Source organism: Streptopelia decaocto (assembly GCF_964273445.1).
Source record: "Streptopelia decaocto genome assembly, chromosome: 18".
NCBI lineage: Eukaryota > Metazoa > Chordata > Aves > Columbiformes > Columbidae > Streptopelia > Streptopelia decaocto.
Genome location: NC_138673.1, coordinates 7,230,339 through 7,256,321, shown reverse-complemented (window position 1 = coordinate 7,256,321; position 25,983 = coordinate 7,230,339). Strand labels below are relative to the sequence as shown.

Sequence of the window (25,983 nt, the reverse complement as noted above, 5' to 3'; positions counted from 1 at the left end):
AGCTGGACCTCTGCAGGGAGAGGGGGAGGAAGAGGAGGAGGAGGAGAGGAAAAGCAGCAGCAGCTTTCCAGCCATCAGCAGGCAGCTCTCGGGTGCGCGGACCCCAGCGATGGGCACCCACCCCAATGACGGGCACCCGGACCCCAGCGATGGGCACCCGGAACCCAACGACAGGCACCCAGAACCCAACGACGGGCACCCGGAACCCAGCAATGGGCAACCAGACCCCAATGATGGGCACCTGGACACCAGTGATGGGCACCCAGAACCCAACGATGGGCACCTGGAAACCAGCAATGGGCACCCAGATCCCAGCGATGGGCACCCGGAACACAGCAATGGGCAACCAGACCCCAATGATGGGCACCTGGACACCAGCGATGGGCACCCGGAACCCAACGACGGGCACCCGGACCCCAGTGATGGGCACCCGGATCCCAACGATGGGCACCCGGACCCCAGCGATGGGCACCCAGATCCCAGCAACAGGCACCTGGACCCCAGCGATGGGCACCTGGACCCCAACAACGGGCACCGGGGGTCCGAGCGAGCCCGAGCGCAGGGCCGGTGTCCGGCCAAATCCTCCGACCCGCTCGCCAGAAAAGCTTCGCTTTTGTTTCGCAGCCAAAGCTCGAGTTGTGTGGCTACAGGTGTGCACTTCCCCTCCTCCCGCCATGGGCTACGTCCCACTGATAAGGTTACATTTTTAAATTTTTATATTGTTTTTTTTACCTTTTTTTCTTTTTTTTTCTTTTGTTTTTTTTTTTTTTTTTTTAAGCAACCAGCAAGTGAAGCGTTTCTTTAGTTGACTGGCAAAAGAGCTGGCGTTTGCACAGAAGCTGCAAATGGAAAATAGGCATCCCCTCCACCCACCCACTGCATCCCAGCCCAGAAAACCCCAAACTGTTGGCGGATTAGAAACAAACCCAAACCACGGGGGCGGAGGAGAGGAAGGGAGGGGAGAACAGGTTGGAAAACCCCAGGTTTGAGTTCCCAGTTCCTTGACTTCACACAATGCTTGTGCAAAAAGAAACAAAACAAAACCCCCAAACAAACAAAAACCAAACCCAGAAACATGCTGGAAATAATGAAAACAAATGGAAAGTAATATATATATAAAATTAAAAATATAAATAGGATGTCTGGCTGACTGGTAGAAGAATAGGTCATTTAGGTTACAAAAAGGAATATACATTCAAGAGGCTCTGAACCCAGTGGGGTAACTGATGTTAAAACTTGTGTTAATAGTTAGGCTAGAATTCTCAAGTTTGTCTTTAAAATCTTCACAATACAAGCAAGCTATTTGTAAAAAATGTACACTATACACACCTCACACAGCTCTCCTATCCGTATCACACACGTTACGCTACCTTCCCATCCACTAAACCAAGGGGGTTCCCGCGGCGAAGGTACCGGGGGGCACATGGGGGTACACAGGGGTCCCCCCTTCCCGACCCGTCCATGGGGCAGGTGGCTCAGAGCCCCGGGCAGGTCCCCTGTCCCTCCCCTCTCACCACAACCACCTCCTCGAGCATTTACAAGTCACCAAAGGGCTGTAGCCTTTTATGTTATACACACTTCACTTTGTAACGTTAATTATTTACATCAGGGCTGCTCCCCCCCTGTATCTTTTAGCTGTCTCTAGGCAGGTAAAAAAATGTTCCTGTTCCAAGCAAGCAGGGGGAAGAGCCGCGGGGGGCGAGGAGGGAAGAAAAGCTGAAGAAAGGAAGGGGGTGGTTTGCTTGCCAGAAGCCAAACCCGTACGCACACAAACGCTTCACCTTCTCTGATCCTGGAATCCTCACAAGCTCCCGTCCCCTACGAGCCCCGGGACACGCGGCCCCGGAGAGCGCGGCGCCCACGCTCCGCTCGCGCCTTCCCGGGACGCTCAGCAGATATTCAGGACTCGCCTCTGCCACAAGACACGGAGCACAGGTCCGTCCTTCAACCCTGGGAGCGCAGGGCAGGCCGGGGGCAGCGACACCCCGACCCTCGCACCCAAAACGTCACCCTCGGCATCCGCAGTCGGGCTTTGCCGGAGCCGTGCTTCAGGTTGTTAACAACCCCGCGCTGATCGCTGAGCTCTGCTGAGCTCAGAGTTGCCATAGAAATGCGCGATCCTGGCACTAAAAGCAGGCAACAATCTCAAATGAAAGTCATATTTCTTTTTTTTTTTTCCTCTAGTAGGCTTAGATGAACTCGGGTTTAAGACAAAAGCAGCCGGAAGGGGAAAAGAGATCATTTCAAGAGAGGTTGAAAAACATAGTCGTAAGCCGGTACTAAACTGCAGCGAGGAACCTGAACTCGGCTCCCGTTGAGTTCGGCTCCAGGGGAGCTGAGCGCCGCTCGTCCCTCGCGCTGCCCACGGGGAGGAGGCGACACACGACGAAAACGCGGCCGGGGGCTGGGAGCCGAAATCCGGTGCCCCCAGCGCCCCTGCGGCACCTCCCCAGCTCACGGTACCGAAGCACAATTCCTCACAGCATCACTTGGACAAGTCTCGGGGATCAGACGCATGCGGAACTACGACTGGCAATTACAGTAGCTTTTTGCTAGCTGGCACATACTGTATCTAGAAATTTTAGTACAAAAACTTAAAAAATACAGAAACTAGGTCAATTTGTTAACTACATATTTACAGGTAATTACAATGCTTTTCACTCACAATAATTAAACTAATTGTCAGTGAAAATTCAAACTGTGCATGTTCTGAGGTACCCGTACTCAGGGGTGGGGAGCGGGGCAGGGGACCGGAGGGGTGAGGTGGGGGGGACGATCCCCCCCACGTTTGTTCACATCGTGGGGGCAACACTCGCTCCTCCTGGTTCCTGGACTCAGTGTGTGCACTCAGAGAAAGCAAGGAGAGAGGGAACCGATGCTGAGGCTGTAATTAGTTTTCCTACGACATGGCTTTGGGATGTTCTGAGGACGCCAGACGGGTGCAAAGCCAACAGTCACGTACCAAACCGCCTTCTCCCCCCACAAAAAGAGCCTTCAGGTGAAGTGCAAGTATCGGGACCCATAGCTCGGTGGTTAAGGTGCTTGTTTGCCAGCAAATCCGATTTCCTAAGTCCCTCTCTAGCTGACAATGGCCTTTCCTCCCCCAGCAAAGCGTGGGCAGGGCAGGGACGCAGCTGCCTGAACCTCATTGTGCAAGAGGAACCGGGGTTATCTGCTGCCATCGCTCCCTGGTGGGGTGATGTTTGCTATGACCACTACATCTATCAGCTGCTTTTTTTTTGGCTGTAAACAGCTACCCACAACCCCCCAAAGCGCCTCACATGTGTTTCTCAACAGACTCCGGCTCAACCGACTCATAAAAGTGCAAACTGAAGCAAACACAGCAGAGGGACACTGACTGTTGTCCCTGCCTGAGCATCCACTGCTCCTCCATCTCTGGCACGGGCTCCGGGCTCTCTGCCCCACGGCTCAAGATGACACCAGTCACTGCGAAAGGGTAAGGACGTCCCAGCCAAACCCCAGCCTCACCTAAAAAGCTCACAAGAGACCTTCCAAAAGGGACGGGGGAAAATTGCCTCCAAATTTGTCTGGTAGCACAAAGAAGCGAGCCCCATGGTTCGTGTGTTGCTGAGCTGGCCGGGCTTCCCCGGGGGGTAAATGTCACAGTTGGGTGACTTGACACATGCAAGAACCATTTATCGCCCAAACCGGCAGATGTCTCACTAAGATGGGGTCTGCAGAGGGCAAAGGAGAAGGTTTAGAAGGGTCTTCACAGCTCCAGAAGCGTGTGGTGTCCAGCACAGCGCTGGTTCCTCCACTATGAGGAAGGACCAGGACAAGATCCACTAGAAATGCAGAGCAAGCGCCCAGGAGAACAAGGCCGTCCTCTGCGTCGCGGACTTGAATAGCAAAACACACTTGCCTGAGCAGAACAAAGAAGAGCAGACCAAAACCGTCCCTCTGTGTGCATATACATACATATATGTTGTACACACACACATTTATTTTAAATCTTCCAATTTAGCTTCTCTTCTGACCCTCCACACACCCTGCCCTAGTTATCAGAGGCGCACAAGGGTAGACAGCGTTCAGAGTCAGCGGCGGCTTCAACTCAGGAATGCCAGAAGTGAGTGCCGGTGCAGAGTGCCAAGACGGTGCCGGGCTTGTGATCTTTCACAGCCAGGGACCCGGCGCTCAGCGCCCTCCCCGGCATCCCTCAACTCCCTTCCTATCCCTATACCATCTTGCTTTCTTCTCCGCTGTCTTCTGACTTTCTGGTACCCTCTGGGAGCTCTCTGGTGTCCTCCACAGCACACCCGGCCTGCCCTCCCGTGCCCCACAACGAGCAAGCTACAATTAGCAGGGCAGGATTTAAAGCGATGGCTTTAGGCTGAGCTCAGCCTCGCGCAGACGTACGTGCCCTGCCGCAGAGGTTGCTTTTGCTGACGAACAGGAGCGCTAAAGAACAGCAGAACTGAAGCGCCCTGACAGAAATGCACAGCGTGGTGTGTGTGTGCGCGTATACCCACACACACATACCGAGTATATAAACATATACAAATGAGATACCATATATATATATCCAGAGAGATGTGCGTATTCAACGGAGTAATGGTAGACAGTGGTACAATACAATTTATTGCCTCTCAAGAAATGGCACGTAAGCAGGGTCACGGGGACAGGGCAGCCTCTAGTGCCTTTTCCCTGGGGGTGGAGGGTTAATTTACAGCATCGCCCCCGTATCCCCAGGCTGCACCCCCAGGTGTGCAACCCGCGCTCTTCTGGGGCGGGATACGGAGGGATTTTCTGTGGGAAGCTCGGTATCGTACCACATTCAATCCTTCAACCCCTTGGGAGCTCAGGGCAAGCGCAGGTGAAACGGAGCCGGGGTCTCCATTTCGGCGCCGCGTCCAAGGGACAGAGCACGAAACGCTCGACAGGGACGGGAGAGGTGGCGCTGCCTCCCTGGGACTATGGAGAACAAGGAGAACGCAGCCCCTTCCACTGGGTTTGGTTAAATAAAATCCAAAAGAAATTCGAATCAGAAAAAGGTGAAAATGCTGGCTCCTCTTATTTTCATCTGTGGGCTAAACTACATCAGAACTTTAGGTCTTTGCAAAGGGGAAAGAAAAACAACCACAGAGTAACAGATTTCAGGGGGTTAAGCTGATGAAAATACCGCAATAAAGTTTGCAAAGCAGTCCGTACAGACGAGCTTCCCCAGTGTGAAATATGAACGTAAGAGATGTAACAACGTCTTTGCTGAGGTACTGGAGTAGTTTCCACGATTTACAGTATTTTTAAAATGAGGGTTAGGACATGACTGCTATAGACAATATGGAGTAATTGGTCTTACTTTTAAAAACAGAGTTTGCAAACTGATTCAGAGAGTGTTTGCGTCTCTCCGGCCTGTAGTTGTTAATGTATCTCAGAAATACACCTGAGATACATTAAAATTCTCAACACCAAGGGCCTCCTCACATACCTCCAAGGCACAGCCTGACCCCGAGTCCCTCTGGCTATGTAATGGGGTGTTTTCTCTGGAAATCAGGCTTGTTCGGGACAGCTTTCCTTCCCCCACATACACACAGGGACACACACATTTAGACCAGTTGATCTGAATCAGTTTTTGCAAACTATTTTAATTAAAATATTAACTTGTTGGAATAGTCCAGGTCTGCACATGATATACATGTAAAAATGGTTACTACACAATTCTTTTTGAATACAAAAAAGCCAATATGGGATAGCCATCATTTGGATTCAGCATTCAGTCATGCTCGACATTACACAAAGAGATGGGTTGAGAGAATTCTGTTGAAGTAGCTCAATTTAAGCCAGAGACTTTGACCAAATTCAAACCGTAACAGAAGCAAAAGAATGAACCCACTGAACTTGCAGGTATAGCCTGTCCCCAATGCTGCTGTTTGTGATAGAGGAGCTGAACTTCAAAACGCTGTGTCAGCACCGAGCTCTGGGCGCACCCTCCACGCTCACGGTAAATCCCAATACGAACACAATTTTGGCCCTTCCTTTCGTTTTTGTCTTTCTAACCCCAAGGAAAATACAGGTACCTTTCCTAAATCAGTTTCGCTGCATTCCAACAACACTGCAATGCAAAAGAATGACCCTAAAACATCCAATTCCACATGAAAACATAGCAGAAGAAAGGACAGGATAATTCACGGTCACCACTTGCCCCAGGGGGGGACAACCAGAGTCACCTCCATGGGACCACCACCTCACCCCAGGCTTCCGTCAACTGTTAGTACTACAAAGCTCCTTCCTAAGGGGCTACTCGAATGTATTTTGGTAGTTTCCATCTTTGATTAGAGTGATATGCTACGTCAAGACGCTAGAAACCCCAGTTGGATTCACTGGACACTGGCAGAGAGTTAAGGACTGGGAGTGGATGTTAATTGAGCTAACGAAAGAACGTCGCCCCGTTGAGAGTACTGAACAGCAGCGAGACACTATTTACTATATAAATATGTCACATGGACAAACACATTCGGAAAACCTTGCTTTTGAGCCCTATAAACATATTAAAGGCAAATCCTAGAGTTAGCAGCTAGTGTTTTCTTCAAGATGATTAGTGTGCAAGGAAAAACATTTACAAAGAACCCTGGCTGGTCAGTCCCCAAGATGGAAATCTTTGCCTCAAGCCAAACTTCATCTACCTGCTCCTTCCTCAGCCCCAGCCCGACCCGGCACGTGGGGACATCTCCGGTTCCCAGCACTAAGGGATGACACGATGCCACAAAGTCATTCGGTTAACCAAACTCCCTGACCCCTTTATCGCCGTCTGGATTTCACAACCTCCTTTGCTTCCTTTCAGTAGTACAGCAGCTCCAAGGAGCCTCTGGAAGTAGTGCCTTCTCGCACGGTTCAGCGTGATATGCTGCCAAAATACCACAGCATCTCGAGGGACTGTAAAAGCTGTGAAGTATTGCAGCAACAAAAGTAATAAAAAAAGGAGCCTCACATGCAGCCAGATCTACAGTGGTGATGTGGGTTAGTCATCAGCTGGGAAAGTCATTGGCTCAGCTCCTCCTGGTACACTGTGGCAACTAAACATTTAAACAGTTGGCTACACTCTACATGTAAACAGGAAATTGCAACAAGCCAAAAAGGTAATAAATTGGTGGATGTAGTGTGATAATGAAAAACCCGATCAATGGCATTTTGTGACTATGGCATCCTTCAAAATACCTCTGGCATTTGAGATTGATTGGCTGAAAGTCTAAACATTTCTGAATGGAGCAAAAAGGACTACGCTGGGCTCCAAGAATTATCCTGATGCTTAGCTAAGATGAGATGTCACAGTATTAGCTGTACAAGTGCATTATTTACGCTCCTCTGCCCAACCTCGTCTGAGCTACCAGCAGCACAGTCAGGGAGTGCCAAAGCAGGAATCATAATTTTGAACATTTCTAGCCTGTTCCCTCCAGACACGTTCACCCACACGCTTCTCGGGAAGCTGACCAGTGCCTTCTGAGAGAACGTCACTTCTGACACCACACGGAGCGGGCACTTGGGTAGAAGGGCCCTGCTGAGCCCTGGGGTCTCTTGGCCTCTCTTCTCACCCTTCTTCCTCACCTATGAGTCTTTGAAAACGCCTCCTGGCAGAGGCAATACCCTAGAAATGTATCCAATTTCATGACAAAATAAAAACGGAACAGAAGATCCAGCTGTTCCTCCCCTGGATGTTGGTTTAAAGGCAGCTCGCCTGGTTTTTGCAGGGTGGCAGTTCGAAATTTATGGACATGGGAGGAGGTCTCGGTTCTCCCTCAGACTTCCTACGGATGGCGTGACGAGGGCAGTCTGAGCCCCTTTTGTCCTGTCAGTGTGACGACCACCAGCCAACTCTTCTAATTGCATATATTTCTCAGACGCCCTCCCAAGACCCCTCCAAAAAGTAAAAATGAAAAAAAAAAAAAAAAAAAAAAAAAAAAAAACCAAAAACAAACACAACAAAAAACCACCCCCCCAAACCCTGCAGCCAAATACTATGACATCCCAGTTAGTAAACACAAAACGTAATGCTTTACAAAATGAATACAATATTCCATGTGCACCCAGCTTCCACACGTCAGCACCGCACTGAGGAGGCTGCTGGGCTGGTGTCTGTAGGCAGTTTCTGTAGGCAGACAGCTCCAGTGGAATTGCCACCCTCAGTTATTGTTTAAGTTATGTATAAGACATGTGTGAACCATTGGATATTTGTGAAGTAACACTTGTGCTCCTGCTCATGCCCTGTTCCGTCCGTCCCCCAGAAGCTGTCCGCCTCAGAGCCTGGGGGCTGTTGCGGACCCCTATAGCACTACTTCGAGGCACCCCCTGCATGGGCCCCGAGGGGTGACCCCATGGCTGGGGTCCACCTTGCATTGGATGGCCCCAAGCTTGCGGTGGGCCACCCATGGGATGACCCCAGTGAGGTCCTGCACCCCCAGTAGGATTGTGGGACCAGCCAGAAGCTCCCGGGTAGCTGTGGCTGAACGCCTCGGGGGAGAGATTAGAAAGAACCATATTACTAAAACCTAGCCTCATGCTCTCTGAGTCAAAGGCTTCGATCTCGCGAGCTTGACGCTCCAGCAGGCTTCGTATCCGTTCGGTACGCTCGTTCTGCAACGCCAGCATCTCCTCCTCAATCTGGGAAGGAAAAAAAGAAGAGACAGTGTGTAGCAGCACGACTCCTTTACAGGCACGGCCTCCAGTCTCCAAAGGACCTGTAACAGCAAGCGCACACGGAACCTCCTCCCCACATTTCTACATGAGACTGGATCTATATCAGATGCCCACTGACACACAATCTGTTCTCAACACAAAAGGGTAAGTCCCACAGACCTGCACATGCCAAAGCATGGTGAACACCAGTTGGAGGGGCTTGGTCCCCGTTCCCTGGTGAACACAGAAGTTTTAGGGACACAAATCCAAAGTTTGCAGTGATAGTAACAGCTTGACATGGGTTAATTGATGTAGTAAAGTCTACAGCTTCCATAGAAGCCTGCTGGAAAAGCACCTTCAGACACAGCCAAGCACAGTGCCCATCAAGTCAAATACCTGCCAGCACAGTTTAATGTGACCTGCACTGTTTATAGCTGAACCTGATGATGACAACTGCTGTTTTTCTCCAGGATTCAATGTATGAGCTCACATTCAGTTTCCTCTCCAACGTTCACTGGTCAGATTTTCTTAGCTCACGCTTATCACCTCTTATCTACCCCTTTCCTAAATTGTTTTTTCATGTTTCATTACCCCGAAATTTTCTCCAGTGGGTGTGGCTGACAGAAGCAGGCAGTGATGTTTGAACTGTGGGGCAGACTATTAGCTAGATGATATGCAAGCTGGCAACTCCAATTTCTTGCCCATAACTCTGTTCCAAATCAGTTTCCAATGGTACTGTCGTAGGGGCACTGGATCAGCTCTCTAAGAACAGAAACATGGGACTACAGCCTCCTGACACCTCTCAGACAGGGCTGAAAGCCTTTTCTATTGAAATCAGTCAGGTGGAGAACCAAAGAATCACTCCATTATCTTCTTGCCAGCACTGAAAAATCTACTTTTGGCCTCGGTGAAAAAGACCAAATGGGTAAAAAGCAGCAGCCAAGACTTTTATCATAGCTCAGTGGCATCTCCCCTGCTGCCAGCAGCACTGCGGCCAAGAGGTGTTATCTTGGTCTGTGCTGAAGGTACTGGGCAGAGTGCTGTACTTGTAAACGCTCTTGTCTTAGTCAGGGAATAAGCACCATGATTTCATCTGGAATTTAGGAAACAATCTGCTCCAGCGTGAGTCATCTCCTGAGCCATTTGGGGCTTTCAGAAACAGCCTTACCCACTTGCCTGTTTCTCAGCACTGAGTGACACCGACTCTCTCCGCAGAGCAGCCTTGCTCCCCCCCGAAAGCCACGCAGCAGTCAGCTGCCTTGGAAAAGGCAGAACAGGAGGAAGGTGCTATCTCTAACATTAGCTCTTTAAAATGCTCCACTTGCTTTTTCCAGTCCTGCTATCTAAGCAGAATCCTCCCCTTCCTTCTCCAGAACTACATACAGTGTCTTCAGCATGTCCAGCTGCTGAGTTTTCAGGCTTCATGACAGCGCAACACATGGGACTTAGTGTCGATGAACTTCACAGCAAGGCACACCCGACACACCGCAGTGAAGTGACATCACTTAGAAACGACCTCGGGATGCAGCACGGGGTGTCTGAGGCGTGTGGGAAGGAGATGTGTGAATCTCAAGTCTTTTAAAGATGCTCTTGGGACACAGTCATTACTGGTGCAACACGAACAGCATCAGGCAATTGCTTGTACAGCGGTTCAGTCACTGGCATGTTGATGGGCCTGGCTACTCCCTGCTCAGCCTAAGTCAGATCTGTGCTCTGGTGAGTTACTATGGTGATGGGCACCAGCAAAAATACAGAGCACTGCGCTGAGAAGGAAGCAGAGTCCTATGCACGCCTCAACTTCTGGAATCTGGCTTATTATTGAACTTCAAGGACTGACTTTGCCACAGGCTATGTATATTTTTGTGAATATAAATTCAGACATTCATCTTGCGCACACACACCTGCCCCTTCTCTGGCTGCCAGTTCCTGTTTAGCACAGGCACGTAGATATCAGGCGACATCGCTGAGCGACCCACACCAGAGTACTCACAACTCTTAATTCTTACGAAAACAGAACAACGCTCCTTCCCACACAGAATACCCTTGCGAAACAAGGATGCATCTACCTTTGCACCCACATCTTTTCCCTTGGGTTGCCGCTAAGTGACTGTAACCCCAGCAAGAAACAGCCTCATCGTGGGTCCATGACTTTGAGAGTCGCAACGTGACAGCACTGCACGTACTGCTGACGAAAGGCTCCCACCTAGGGAAGCTGAAAAACCACCCAATCTTCTGTTATTCTAATGCAGCAGTCACATAGGGACACACAGGGCACGAGAACACATGCAGAAAAATTATGCTAGCTCTTAATTTTATCATTTTTTCTATGATGTAGCATTGCTAAGTTTTCTACCACCACTACTGTTGCCAAATGCTTTGCAAGGGCTTTCTGTGCACAGAGACTTCAATCCTGGCCCACACTGAAAGATTTATACAACATTACTACCAGTTGATGTGTGTTTTTCTTAAGTCACTGGCCTTGCTTCAACTTCTACCATAACACTGCATGGGATGCAACACACGCTGCTCCCGCAGAGCAGAAGCGATGACCAGCAGCCGGCTCTCGGCAGATGATGCCACCAGAGGGCAATGCACGTCCAGCACAACACACCCTCCAGTGCAGGGCTGTGACGGAGCTGTCCTCTTCTGGATGGGAGCAAAATAACTCACGGTAGGGTCTAAAGACAGCTATCGCACAAGTGAGCTCCACACGAGAGCTGTGTTTTCACAAATTCAGTTACTTTCAGAGATTCAAGTCTATTTGCGGGAGGCCAAAGCTCACTAGGACTGTACTGGCTTCTTGGAGATGCTTCCCTGGCTGACCGTGAGGTGGAGCAGTTTTGTTCTGATGAGGTCCCTCTGTCAGCCCAGCATCCATCTGTTCGCCTCTGGGAGAACTGGAGTGTGAAGAACCTTGAGGCCACAGAGTAATTGCCCTAATTTAATAACTGCCGATCAGCAAAGTTGGAAAGTGTCGCGTGAATGGCGATGGCTGACACCCACAGGGCAAATCAAAGGAGAAGACATTTGCAGGATGAAGGCAGATTGTGTATTTCCTTTCCCTGACTGGTGCATTACCCTTCCCCTGGTTTGCATAGGCCACTCACATTTCTATACACACCACATGTCTGGCACTGCATAGAAAAGCAAACTTCGACAACGAGCACCTTGTACAAGCCAAGTACAAGCTGAAAGCTGGGGAGCAGCAGGTCACCCATGCCCCTGGGTCTGGCTGCTTCAGTTTGCTCAGGGAAATGCTGCAGACAGCAGCATTTCCATAACAAGGATGAATTTACAGGGAAGCTGCAGCCTGGTCACCACAGAGTGACAAATGGAACAGATCTGCAGTAAAATAGTATTACCATAAAACACAGAGTCTCAAATACATTTTACGCCCCGCCTCCCTCTCCAAAGATACCTACTGCTGATATCATGGAAAACTTCAAAAAAATCCTCTCGCTTTAGGTTGTTATTGTCTGTCCTCTAATGAGCTGGGGAAGCTCATCTGCAGCTCAGAGACAGAAAGAACAGTTCCCTTTCCCTTCTGCCCAGAGCGGCACGGCTCCCTCTGGCACGCTTCACGCAGCTCTATCCCAGCCAGAAGCTGCTCACGCAGGACGGCTGAGCTGGCAGAAAGTTTAGCCTTTGTGTCACCGAGCTATCATCCCAGAGAGGCAAACACCCAAGTGAGCTGTGCTGCCATACACAGCAAGGTAAAGGCAATTTCTCTCCCTATTGTTAAGCGCAGTGCAATTTAAGATCTGAAATATGGAGCACGCTCACGATGCTCGTCTGCCCATTTACCTTCTGCTCAAGGAGGGCCCGACGGAGGGATACCCTCTGTTCAAGATCACGCAGCTCCCGATCATGCTGGGCTTCTGCCTGCATCTTGATTTTACTCTGATATGCATTCAGCAGCTCCAATTCTTGCTGCAGCTGCATCTTCAAAACCTGGCACTCTGCTTCCTGTGCTTCATCCAAACGCAGCTGGGAAAGACAGACAATAGAGACGTTTCACTATGGGGTAACCACTCATGACACTCAGGGGGAGGACTGTGAGGAGGGGGAGAGAATGGGATGGGACTTTGTTTTCTTAGCAATACAACTGGTCTCTATTGTACTTCGTTTCACTGAACAGAGGACCTATAGTGACAAAGAGCGGTGACAGTGAGCCCACAGTGCTGATGCAAGTGATGCTGATGAGCAGTGGCGCCTCAGGAACCACGATCCATCCTGCAGAGACCAGACTGCTGGAGGTGCCAACATCCACGGCTCTCCTTTCGCTAGAGGCAAAGAGAAAATCTCTTGCTCTGTTCAAATGGATTAACCAATTACCTGTACACAGGAGATTCAAGTCCATATCCCTGCCAATGCAGGACTTTGGGCAAAAAAATATAATTACATATGATACTGAACTTTTAACCTTTCCATATATAAATTAAGACAGCTACCCTGCCTCACAGCATCAAATTTGTGCAGAGTGATGTGAGCAGGATGCAATATGCAGGAAGTGCAAAGAAAACTGCACGTTCAGTTGTAGCAAGGACTCAAAGCATTGCTCATGCGGTCATTCCTTAAAGAAGGAATCTCTTAAAGGAGTCACAGAACTTTCACAACACTTTAAGCATTATTTCAGATTTACAGTCAAAAGTCTGGACTCCTCCATGACTCAATGAGCATCTTCCACCAGTGGGACACCCTTCGGTTGGTATCATTGACAAACCAAAACCTAAATGACTTAAGACAGCAAGCTGCACGTTATTTAATGATGCTCTGACAGGGACATCTATGTTCTCAGACTTCATGCCAAAGCAGTCCTGTGGCCACACAGATGCATCACTTTGCATCTCTGCAACAGCAGCTTCAATTCAACCTCCGTGAAGGGGGTAATACCTCTTTCCTCCGCCTTTGAATGCTGCTTTTTGAGCAGAGGAAAGACTGTGCTGGGTATGGTGCAGGTGGCAAGGAAGCAGCTAGCCTGCTGTCAGGATACAGATTTTAACCAATGCAAACATCCCTATTTGGCTGAGGAACCCTGGGTCCCTCGGAGGCGACTCACAGCTTGTGTGGAGAGCATTTCATTAATGCTGTGATCATACTGCTCAGCCAGGATAGCCAGCTTCCGCGTCTGCTCCTCCTTGAGCCGTTTGAGGACAGCTTTATGTTCACTCTTTGGCGTGGTCTCCAGCAGATGGTTTCTCAGTGCTTTGTACTGTCTGGTTTGGATCTTGCATGTATCCTGAAACTGCTTCTTTATCTGTAGTTCTTTTGACTGGAAAGATGGAGGGGACACAAAGAAAAAAACAGCGTGTTTCAAATGGGAGAAATATCCATTCAAATGGATATTTAGGATTACATTAAGGATATGAGTTCAAGAATCCACAAATGTATATTAACATCTACAGTGCAAGGAGGGAAGCAAAACAGACAAGAGGCAATGACTATTGCTGCAGCTGCTTTGACACTGCTACTGTGCGAAACAATTACAATACAGACACTTTTATAACAAAGCTGCAGCCTAAATACAGCTGTCTCTGCACAAAGAGCCTCACATTTGTCACTGGATTGGATCCAGCCCTGGGTGTTGCTTTTCAAGAAAAGTTCTTGAGGGACAGGGCTAATATTTATTAGCACCGAAAGCCATACTTACACGTGACTATGGCACATATATATGAACAGTACTTAATGTCATGGAAAGAAGCAGATCTGGTGCATGGGAAGGGACAGGGAAAAAGAGCAACACTTTTTCCATTGAGGGTTTGATGAAGATGTATGCTAACCCTTGATATTATGACCTTGGTTTTCATAAAGATACTCAAAAAATGGCTGGGAAAGATTAGATGCTTGAAGATGTTCACCACAAGCAACATCAGCATTGTGCTAGTCTAGCAAACAAAACAATTCTCCAGCCCCAGTGCAGGGTTCCTGGGGACTGAGTTTTTCCTTTGCACTTTGCTAGCATCTCTGTATTGTTTAGAGACATAACTTGGTGATTGCACACAGGGCTGGAGACATTAATCCCGAAAAGGTACCTGGATCCGATTTTGTTGTATGACCTCGAGGAAATTTAATTATTACTTTTTTTCCTTTCACCTGCCTTACCTGCCTGCAGAGCAGCTTGTAAGTGTTTTAAGACCCTGAAAAGGAGCGTGTTGTGGAGTTCCCTGTATGTTCCTACAGGAGGGCTGGCAGGGATGCTTCTAACTAGCAAAACCCAGAAGTGATGAGTGATGGTGGTTAACTGACAGATAGTCAAGTTCACCATGGTAAGAAAAACCAAACAAACCCCTAAATCAGGGCAGTCAGCATCACTATGGGCCATTCCCACTGTCAGTCACCATGGTCAAGTCCTAAAGCACTGGGGGCAGAAATAGATTTGTGTCTCTTGAGTAAGGTGGAAGAGCTCCGGGTGTGAGGCAGCGAGGCAGACACGTCCATGTTCATGTCCCCTGTCAGCTCCTGGCGCCAGCTCCAGGCTCAGCAGCGCAGGTGACAAGCGCAGCACTTGGAGCCACCCAGAAAGATGCTGTGGGATCAGACGACACATCCAGCCCCATTTAGACATCATCAGCTTTGCTGCATAAACCAACAATTCCACTTTGCTAAGCTGATGCTGAAAGCACGACAAAAGTGGGCTTCATTCAAACCAAAACACATACCACGGGGAGCAATACATCACTTTTACTCTTTCTAAAGTCATCGGAAGCTACTTCCCCCCAGGAAACCTTTAAGGTTGTTTCTCCCTGCCCCTAAGGAAAGCATCAGCAGGTTACACATTCCCATCAGGGACCTGGTCACAGCAAAACACCAACGATCTATTTTATCCCCACTGTCTGTGAAGTCCCACTTGGACACCAGACTCTGTTTACAGGCTTCCAACCCAAAGGCTTCAACAACAGGAAACAGAAGGGAGGGGTAAGATTTCCAGTCAGACTTCTGACAAGAGCGTTTTGACCCCTAGTATTGTGAAATACCAGCAAGAAGGTATTTGCATCACAATTAACACTCTCGAAATAATAACAGAGCAGTTTTCACTGAAGGGTGAATTCTAGTTATGAGTCCTTCTGGTGCTGTAATAGCGGCAACAGACACTGACCGTTAAAAGTCTGTTTTCAGGACAAAGGACCTCACTAAATAACAAAGGGAAAGCCTGAAACATGTGCCCTCGAGGGAAAACGTTGCTGAGGAGAGAAACTGAATAAATAGTCAAATTATCTAGTCAAATAAGAATACTTGGCTGCATTGGCCAGGAGCAAGAGAAGAATTAATGCAAGGCAACAGCCTCAATAAAGAGGGGATTGTGCTACAAACCAAACGGTTGTCCAGCAGGCTGCATTATTAGCACTGGGTGTACGCAAAGGTGCTGGATTGACAGCTCAAGCCTGAAATCCTTGGCTAATCACAGAACAGCCACACAAATCAAGTACACGCTTCCCATGCCCCGCGCAGACGGTCCAGCCCTGTCCTCGCTGCGCAGGGACTGCAGGGGCTGGCGGGGACAGGGCAGCTGAGATGAGGATCCTGCTGTCCCACCTGCCGCAAGGGGCGGAGGACGGACGTGCTGCCCACCGTGTTCGCACCGCGTCACCTTGGGGAGGCAGAACTCATTCATGCTAATCTCAGAAGGATCAGCCTAATACAGCTGCTTCAGTTTTATTCAGCGCAGAGTGCAGCGCAGCTTCCCCGTGAAGTCATCAGCTATTTATACACTATACCCTTGGAGACTCTCAACAGCGATCTGATGGTCCCTTGTTCTCACGAGCTGGGTTTTCACTGTTTAGTATTATTCTAATATTGACAAATCAGGTATTTATTTCTATTTTCAAGTTGGTTATTTTCTCTGTAAGAAGATAACTTGCAGGTGGTGAAAACTAAGTCAGGTGGGAAATACCATGAAGAAGAAAGACCTAGAACAATAAAGAAACCCCATGCTCAGTATGCCATACACTCGTTTTGTTACTGGCACAGCTGAACACTGGGTGGAGAGAAGAAATCTGCCTCCTCAAAGTAAACGTTCCAGGAAGCTTTGTGAAAGGCCTGATACTCCCTTCTCAGACACTTCAGAATAAACCACTGGGCTTCTTTGGATGAAGCGAAGGCTTACAATGAAAACACTAAAAGCCTCAATTAGAGGGGCCCTACAGTTCTGGTCAGCGACCGCAGTTCCAAGAGCAGCGCGAGAAACCCATGAGAACACAGGACAGCAAAGGTCAGCGCCAGGAGCTCCCCGGGGACGCTGCTGTCGGCTGGCGTCTCGCTCTCTTCCCCTCACACTTTCTAGCACACCAGCCTTAATACAAAAACAATAATCAGGTGTGCTGGCCAAGACCGATAGCACAGTTCAGTTTTGATGTGCACAGGAATACAAAGCTCTTTTTTTTTTTATGACATTGCTTCATTAGAGAAAAATAGATTTTCTTCTTATATATGGGGGGAGAGAAGGATCAGAAAATGGTGTAGGAGGAAGAAGAGGGCAAAAAAAGGGCACTGCAAAGATTAAATGCATTTTAAACTACCACAAAAAGGAAGGCGTGTTGCTGAGAACAATAGTTTTTCAAACAAAATGAGGGAATAGTGCTGCTACGGCCTGCCTACAACGCACTGCAGCCCTGACCGCCACACTGCGGTGGTTCATACATACAATGCTTGCGGGGCTGCAGTTGCACAACTTGACGAATAACGCTGTTTTAAAAAGGTATTTGTTACAAAGTGAGAGACCTCTGCAAATTCACAAGCTCCAAAAGACCTTGGACCCCCAAATGAGAACTGAGCTGCCACGTAGCGCTGTTCCACCACCCCCAGCAGCTCGCGCCCCAACCCCCGTTGGTACCTTGAGGCTCTTGGGCTGCTGCCGGACCTCCATGACGTGCTTGCGCCTCAGCTCCCGCTCCCGGCGCTTGTTGTATTCCAGCTGGTTGGTGAGCTCGGTCTGGTGCTGGAGTCGGATCAGCTCGCAGCGCATCTTCTGGATGGTGCTGAGATGGCGGAACTCCAGCTCCTGCATGGACTCGTGCTGGCGCAGCAGCATGGCGTGCTCCAGGTCCTTCTGCGTCTGCCTTTTGTTCAGCTCCTAAAGGGAGGACGGAGGGAATTATTAGATTCTTTGTACTTAGTTGGATTTCCGTCCACAATGTGACATTTCGCTTTGTTCACAAGGGCATTTCTCTCTTTCCAAGGCATCTGAGGACAGAGCACAGAGTTTCAACATCTTATCAGGAGCAGACAGCACCGCCACCGGTAATTTTTCCTTCCTCATTTCACTTTTCTTCTTCCTGTTCTAGATGCTCAACAGGATTCAGAGTAAACAGTTTTTGGAAAGGACTGCAACTGTGTTGTGTCTGCTGACTTTTTTGCTCCAACAATTCTCCCACAATAGGGCACTAATGTGAACATTTGATTCCGCACGACACCCTAAAAGCCAAGACAGCATTGCAAAACACATCAAACCATTATTTTACCAAAAAAGCCTTCAGATGTGGTAATTAACACTTCAGTGAGACTGGAGTTGGATGGAAGGTGCTCCTGTGAGGTACGTTTCACACAGGTGGTTCCAGATCTCATCTCTGCTTGGTCTCTTACCTCTCGAACCAGATCCTGCTCCAGATTGTGGCGGCCAAGGAGCATCCGTCTCTTAAAGCGGCGACACTCCAGCTCCAAGTACTGCCTCTGACGCCTCAGCAAATTGGCTTCTTCCTCCGCCTGGAAATGCTGGATGTTCTCCTTCTGCTTGGAGAGCCACTCCTGCTTCTCCTTCTTTGGAGTGCTCTGGTTTTCATTCAGCTCCTGGTAAGAGCAAGGTCATTAATTGGGGAATAGTCACATTGAGCTCCTTGGCCCTGAACAACTGGACGGACCTGCCCAATCTACCTTGTCTTCTCATGGCCGGCACCATCCCAGCCTCTGCAAAAACGCATCCTATTGCATATCTAAGGGAACACCAGGAGACAATTCACAGCGGAGCAAATTTAACTACAACTTTGCATTGGCCATTTTAACCTGTCAAAACGCTGGTTCATGCCCACAGTTTCCAGACATCCATATTAGCTCAAAACATAAAAATGATGGCTTGCCACTGGACGCAAAGCCACTTGGAGATCTCTCTTACTTCCTGAGAAGCGTTTTTACAGGCTCCCAAAGGAGTGAGAGAAGGAAAACACCGCCACCCTCATTTACAAACGTTGTTCATATGAAACTCCAGCTGCATGAAGCACATTAGAATATAGAAATAATATTAAGAAGTTCACATGTCAGGCCACAGTTTCCACATTTGTATTAAATTCAATATACAGCTTGAAGCATGTTTTGCGAAAGACCTGCTTGAACTCCATACTAGAGATGTCCATACAGTAACTAGACTTGTCACGATATGTTTCAACTTAAGTATGAGACAGAACTGCTCTATATTTCCTTGGTGTTTCTTGGTGCCCTGTGATCTACTGCCCACTCAGAAAAAGATTCTATGTTATTATAAAGAGCCCACGCTCCTATAGTTTTTGTGAGATCTTTCTTGGCTCTGCTGCTCTTTAGCCTTTCTTTCTCCTGGGAAATGTCTATGTTTGGGAATGTTCCCCTTTGGAGTAACTTCCAAATTTGCGTCACACAAGTTGATGGTTGAACACTAAACGGTTCTTTCAAAAAAAATTATTTATAGTGTTTATGGTTTCAGTCACTCCACAAAAAGAATCAGCAAGTTTGATTCTACAGTTTCTCTGCCTTTCACAAAGGTCATGATTTTCACTACAATACAATGATTATTGAACTATTGCACAGCTTTCTCCATGGATGGTGTTGTACAGATACTTTCCTTAAAAAAAACCGGCATGTTACCTTTGCTGTTCTGTTTTATTGCTGCTACAGAAATATCATGTAAGTGGTAAGAAACTTCACTAACTGCTGCAGTGCACGGTCAATATCTGCAGCAATAAGGTACGAGAAAAATACTCACGACCTTTCTTCAACTACCTTTTATCACTCTTTAGGATTGCCAAATTTGCATGGTTTTGGCTAAAAAGTAATATTAAACAATGGAGAAATTTGTATGTTTACAAGATGAACATTTAGGTACCAATAAACCTTCTAAAGTCAAAGGTACAAAGCAAACACAGGAGACTGCTCATGAAATGCATGACTTGCTGCAATCCAAAGATCCCTTGTGCACAGCGCACGCTGATTTCTGAACGTTCACGCCCTCACGCTGTATCGTACGCTCCACTATCGGTTCACATTTCTCATTACAGACGAGTTACCTCTTTCAGCTGCTCTTTACGGAGTTTATATTCTCTCTTCTGGGACTCCAGGAAACTGTTCAACTCTTTTTTCTGTTGGGCCTGAATATGCTGTTGAAACTTCTTTTCTTCGTTGGCCATCACTTTAGCCTACAGCAAATCCAGCAGCAAATCAGTTCGAGCCCCAATGGATTATGGCTCACGCTCCATTTCAGCCCCAAGACCCAGAACTCAGGGTACAGTCACCACGATACTCACCACAATGAACAAGCACAAGTCTCAGGAACTTGCCCTCACTCTCTTATCTTTCCACCCCCCATCAGGGCACCCAGCAGGAGCCCTTTTTCAGTCCCTCGTTTCCTCAGCCCTATTGCTCTGCTAGTCTTGCCTAACCAAGTCAATACCTTCTGATAAACTACCTTAGCCCTCCACTGAGAGATTCAAGATGAACTAAGAACCAACAATGATCACCGTAGGTGGCACCACTTCATTATAAATTATTTAAAACCATAAAACCCCCATATCCATAAGGAACTAGACGGTGAACGTTTAAGCGTAGCTGGCAAATTTCTCTGCCTCTGTAAAACTCAATTGCCGTCAGTTACTGACAGCATATACATGGCAAAAGAAAAGAAAAACCTTACAGTATTTTCTCTGGGGTCAGTGCACTAACATTTAGGATAACACACTGTGATGAAGGACATACCTTTCCTCTAGTTACATAAACCCCTTAGTGTAAGGAGGTGATGTATTAGCCTTTTTCTAATTAGCAATTTGCTTGGTTCCTGAAAACAGACACGTAAGAGACTACAATGTCATCTCTTCATCAGTGAGGGGAAGTGGACAATTCAATGTAATGAACAAACATAGACTGGTCTGCTAAACCGTAATCTCCTACCTCTTTTTCCATGGCTGCTTGGTGTTTTTTAATCAGCTTTTCCATTTCTGCAGCAAAATTGTTACGCTGTGTTTCGAGATCTTTGTCCAACCTGAGGCGATGCTCGTCCATCTCTGCCTTCAGTTTATTCTCTAACGCCATCAGTTGCTTCTGGTGTTGCCGTCTCATACGTTTATAGCCAGACATCTGCTCTCGCAGTTCAGAGTCTTGCTCATGTTCCTGCATTTGCCTTGTCACCTAGGAAGACAACCACATTGGGCCAAAGTAAGTTAATGCTTCTTAATCTGCTTTTCAGTAATCTTCAAGCAAAAAAAAACCCCAAAAAACTAACCAACACCAAAAAACACCTCAGTAAAGAAATATCATTTTGTTGTAAAGAAAAGCACACGTCCTAATGGCAGCAGAGCAGATTAGAAACTGAATTCTGCTGTGGTAGACATGGTCACACGAGCTCCCGCAGAAAGAACTCTGCAACTGTTTTAAAACTGTTACTAACTGTCTTTTTAGCCCACTGTAATATGAGTGTGTGTATATACATACATACACAAATATACGTAATATGCATATGAAAAACCCCAGCTTACTATGATAAACACTTTCCTGCATTGTACTAGGTACATTGGTTTAGAAAATATCTAATACACACAAATTACATTTGCATAGGTGTTGCATTTAAGCTTTTATTAAATTAACTATTTCAGTGATAATATCTTGGTCAACGAGGACAGCTTGTATCCTGATGCAATCCTAATAGCTCTAAGTAGTTTAATAGTGCTATATATGTTCAAAGGCATTCCTTCCTATACAACTTCATCAAAATCAAACCTGAACGTACCAGCGATGCTGTGCGTATAGTAGCAAAGTGCTCTCGGTTGCGATAATGAGACTTGTGGCGAGATACTTGGGGAGGAGACTGGGGTTCTGATGCCCTTGTTCGAGGATCTGACTCCTCTCTGTAGTTTTCTTCCTCCTTATCAGCAAATATTAATGTGAGATAATAAAGAGAATCTGTGTTACTCGAGATTTTTATTTTGGTCTGGTTCAAAAGACATTTAAAAGGAAACAAAACAAAAGCATTTTACATTCAGTAGTCCTGAAAGATCCTCCTGCCAATAAGTTGGATGAAGAAGTATACTCTGATCTAGGAGCCTTGCTTTTGAAAATTTCACTGCACATTTTTATCACTAGGAGGAAAATTACTAATTAAAGCTGAAAATGAAAAAAATAAATGGAAAACTGAAGACTGAGAATGTTTACTTCACCAAAACATAAAAGCTAGAAAGTAGATTATATCAGGTCTGAAAGACAAAAACATCTTTGTAACCCTGAAAGACAGAGGAAGATTTTCATTACGCCCACGACAGAAACACCTCAAAGCAAATCTTTAAATTTGTCACAGTGTATTCTACATTCTTATTTTGAGTTTGTCATTCATCGCAGAGCGATTAGTAGTTAGATATGATATCCTAATTAACTCCCCGAGGAAATACCTGCATCTGTTGCATATCTGGGCAAAGAACAAAACATTCTAACCACACCTCTCATTAGCCGGGGGAACGTTCCTGCTTTGAGAGAGGGTGCGATAACCCCTCGCAGCGAGAGCAGCTCGGTTCAGCGGGACGCTGCCCGCTTCACCCTTCATCGTGCGGGGATAACACGGGAAGAGCCTCACGCCTTGCCACGGCCAGAGTGCTGCACTGCTTTTTCTATGCATCTTTGTTCATGAACCAAATATTCAAGTGTTGGGATGCTTTGTGCTTCAGGAACAGATTTCAACCACTGCTGTGGGTCTTGTCTCTGAGAATTCACTAACTAGGAGGTAAAAGGAGGGAATGTTCGCATCCTTTTGTTCCATGAAGCGGTGTTCTGCAAATTAAGGGCATCCGCTGACTATTAACAAACCTATTCACAACCTGCCATTCTGACTCCTCACAGTAATGCAAACTGCTTTTGAAACAATTCAACTAGTAATTTTTACTGAAATCGTCAGGAATAAACAGTTTTTACAGCGACCTTCCTAAGTTTCCCGTGCACATTAATATATTTGGGGCACAATATTAGAACCTCAAAATAATGTCTTAGGATAGGAAGCACTCGACTTTTTGTCATTCTGTCAACCAAATACCCTCCCATTTTACACCTTCAAAGTTATCCAGTAAAAATCCAATGCTTACCGGCTTTAAATGAATGACAGAGCTATTTGACATCACGGTGTGGTCCCCCTCCATCATATCCAGCTCGCTCTTATCATCCGAGGCATCTGGAAGACTGTTAACACTACTGCTTTGGCTACTGGCACTGATAGACATACTAGGAATGGACTGATTACTCCCGACACTATTGACCGTTCCCGTCCTGCCGACACCGTGATCTTGTTCCTAGGAGAAAGGGATTATTAAGAAAATCCACATCCATCGCAGCTGTATCTGTGGACATTACCAAATGAAATGCTCACTCGCTTCCTTTCTAAAGGCATCTACCCGCCGTGTCATGGCAGTTCCCACCCTCCAGGCATTGCCACAATACATTTCTCTTGTGGGATGCTGGGGAGAAAAGGAATCAACCTTGTCAAGATGAACTGGCTGATGTCAGATTCTTTTCACCAGCGAGCCTGTTAACAAGCTGAACTCTATCACGTATCAGCAGCAGTGCGTCACCAGAAACCGTTCTGACACCAGTATCATCCCAGTGCTCGGCTGGGACCCTGCACCTCGCACGGTGCCTTTCTGTCTATGACAGAACTGCAATTCAGTCTCAATTTCTGCATGGTGATTGCAGCACGCAACCCAGAAAAGAACAATTCATTTCCTTGATGACTTTTTTAAAAAAATAAATCAAGTACAAATTTCTATGTCTTAGACTCAGAACAACATTCTCCAGACAAAACCAGAAGACTGTCAAGAGCCTTGTATATACGCTCGAAATAGAGGTTAACTGCAGTTGCTGAAACAGCCCTCACACAGCCTTATAAACAGGCAAGGCAAGCTGGGATTTACGGAGCGGGAAGCTGACAGCCCAAGCGTGAACCAATGGCACAGCTTCTTGCCAGCACGAGGCATCTACCCTGTTTGTCCTTGTCCGTGCCTCGAGGTAGCGTTATTCCGAGCGCAGGGAGGAAGGCAGAGTGTACAGCCGGGCGTGCGAACAGCCTTCCTTCGGCTTAGCAATATCTGAGCTGGGGTTATTTAAACGACAGCATCATTCTCTGTTTCAGTGATGGAATCCAAAGTTTCTCTCACCTCCTCCTCCTCCTGGGTTTCGACTGCAGGGCCATTGTGCGCCTCCTGGAAGAGGAGCTTCTTCATCTTACGGTACTGCAGGTTGTCCAGTTCTCTCACTGCATCCTTTGTTCTCTGAATCAAGTCTATTAACACTGTTTCAGGCCGCTCCCGAAGAACAAACATGTGCTGTAGAACACACAAATAGGCGAGTGACCTCTTGTGCACATGCTTTGAGGACACATTATGAGCTCTAGTTGGGTTTGTTAGCCCTGTTCCCAGCACAGGAGGAGGACACCTTCACAGCTTACGTTGGTGTTGGTTTTAGACTTCACGATCTAGATAGATGTCAGAACAACTGCCTTCTGATGGGAAACATCCATCAAAAGATATAGTAGTAAAAAAACCCACAAAACCCAAAACAATCCAGAAATGGTATTTCACGTCCCATGAAAACAGGCTTGGTTTAAACCTAGACTTCTTTGGGTGTTGGGATATTTGGAGACGTTATCTACTTGTGGTTTAGAGGGGGAAGGGTAACAAATAACGTATAAATGCTAAAGGTGTTAGACTGGTTAAGTATCTCTAACCAAATGTTAATTAACTCATGAGATACTCTTGCTATAAAAGCCATTCGCGTGTTCAGAAAAGCTTCAGAGTCAAACATTCGACATACAGCTCTAAGTCATAAAACAGACAGTGAACCTTCAAGCCTGGTCCTAACACCGTCAGCCACGTTACGCGCCTTTTTGGGGGATATTCACTGCATTTCACTGCAAAGGTGGTTACGTTTTGCCAATAGGTAAAACAAGTCTTGTCTGTATATGTCAGAAGCAGCTTTTGCAGCCTTCAGATGAAATGTGCTGTGCAAGCATGAGTCATTATTAACACCACCGCTAGTTTCATTTTGTTCCTTTGGAGAACTGCGTTGCCATTTCCAACATGCCACATTCCCTACCTGTCCCTGCAAAGTGGCGTGCAGCTGCTTCAGACTATAGACATGGAAGGAATACATTCACAAACGTTTCATTTCCATCAATGTTCTCTTTAATTGCAGTGCAATGCTCAAAATAAAACCAATCTGCAGAGTTCTGAAGTGGCAGGACTACACACCCACACCAAAACCTTTACTGGGTAATTGCGTTCGCTTTCTGAATACACAGTTTTTAAAGAGGCAAAAGTCCTCAGAACCTTTTAAGCAAAAACATGCAAAAAGGTGACGATAAAACCTTCATAATAGCATCTATTTCCGAGTAATGCCCAATTTTGGAAAACTGCTGTTTAACACAAAACATGGCTGGGATAAAAATCCCCAAAAATAATGTCACGAGCACTGTGAAGAGAATGAATGACAAGTTAGCAAAATCCTGAATGCCACCTGATGCCACAAAGGAAATCCATCACAATCACACAATAAAGCAGCTCTACCACCGAACTTCTGCGCGAGCTGCGTTCACTTAGGAACACGTCAGCTTTTTGCAACAATCTACCACATCGGCTTTGTTTCCAGACAAGAGCAAGGAAAATCAAGTCTCTGCACCATACAGGAGCACAAACGAAGAAAATAAAGGGTAAGAAATAAAGCAGGAGAAAACCTGCAGACGGCTTATTCATGTCAAGGAAAAGTATGGGGGAAAAACCTGCTCTCCTCTGCTCCCGTTCCTCCAGGGATACTATTAGAACAGCGGATTTCAGTTCTACACGTAAAGCACATGGGGATGGGAGAGGATAAAAAGCCTTTAGGGGTGTATATATAGCATAGAATAAAGCGGGAAGTAACGCAAGGTATTTGTTAACTAAAGCATGGCAGCTCTGTCAGGATTAATTATAATCACTGGAAGGATAGACTGAGCTTAAGAAACTGAAACTCCTGACAAGTTGGTGGTCATTCAGTGTCACTCGCTGGGGTTCTTTGATGATGAGAACAAGGCTGGCTTGGAGAGTCACCTGGGGACCACCTGAGCCCCTGCAAAGGGGCAGTAAAGTGGGACCCCCAGCTCAGCATCCTCCTCAG

At 47.1% G+C, this 25,983-nt stretch overlaps 1 protein-coding gene across 1 annotated transcript in view; it reads right to left on the bottom strand.

Moving 5' to 3' along the window:
- Positions 1-711: 711 nt before the first annotated feature.
- Positions 712-25,983, bottom strand: part of TAOK1 (TAO kinase 1) — a 68,083-nt gene continuing 42,811 nt past the window's right edge. The window contains exons 11-20 of the mRNA XM_082068848.1: positions 23,991-24,158; positions 22,926-23,129; positions 21,587-21,721; positions 20,752-20,988; positions 19,875-20,003; positions 18,208-18,411; positions 17,459-17,698; positions 13,688-13,900; positions 12,433-12,615; positions 712-8,613 (exon numbers count right to left, since the gene is read on the bottom strand). Coding sequence (XP_081924974.1) covers positions 8,152-8,613; positions 12,433-12,615; positions 13,688-13,900; positions 17,459-17,698; positions 18,208-18,411; positions 19,875-20,003; positions 20,752-20,988; positions 21,587-21,721; positions 22,926-23,129; positions 23,991-24,158 — 2,175 coding nt within the window. The 3' untranslated portion in view covers positions 712-8,151. The remainder of the gene's footprint in view (positions 8,614-12,432; positions 12,616-13,687; positions 13,901-17,458; positions 17,699-18,207; positions 18,412-19,874; positions 20,004-20,751; positions 20,989-21,586; positions 21,722-22,925; positions 23,130-23,990; positions 24,159-25,983) is intronic.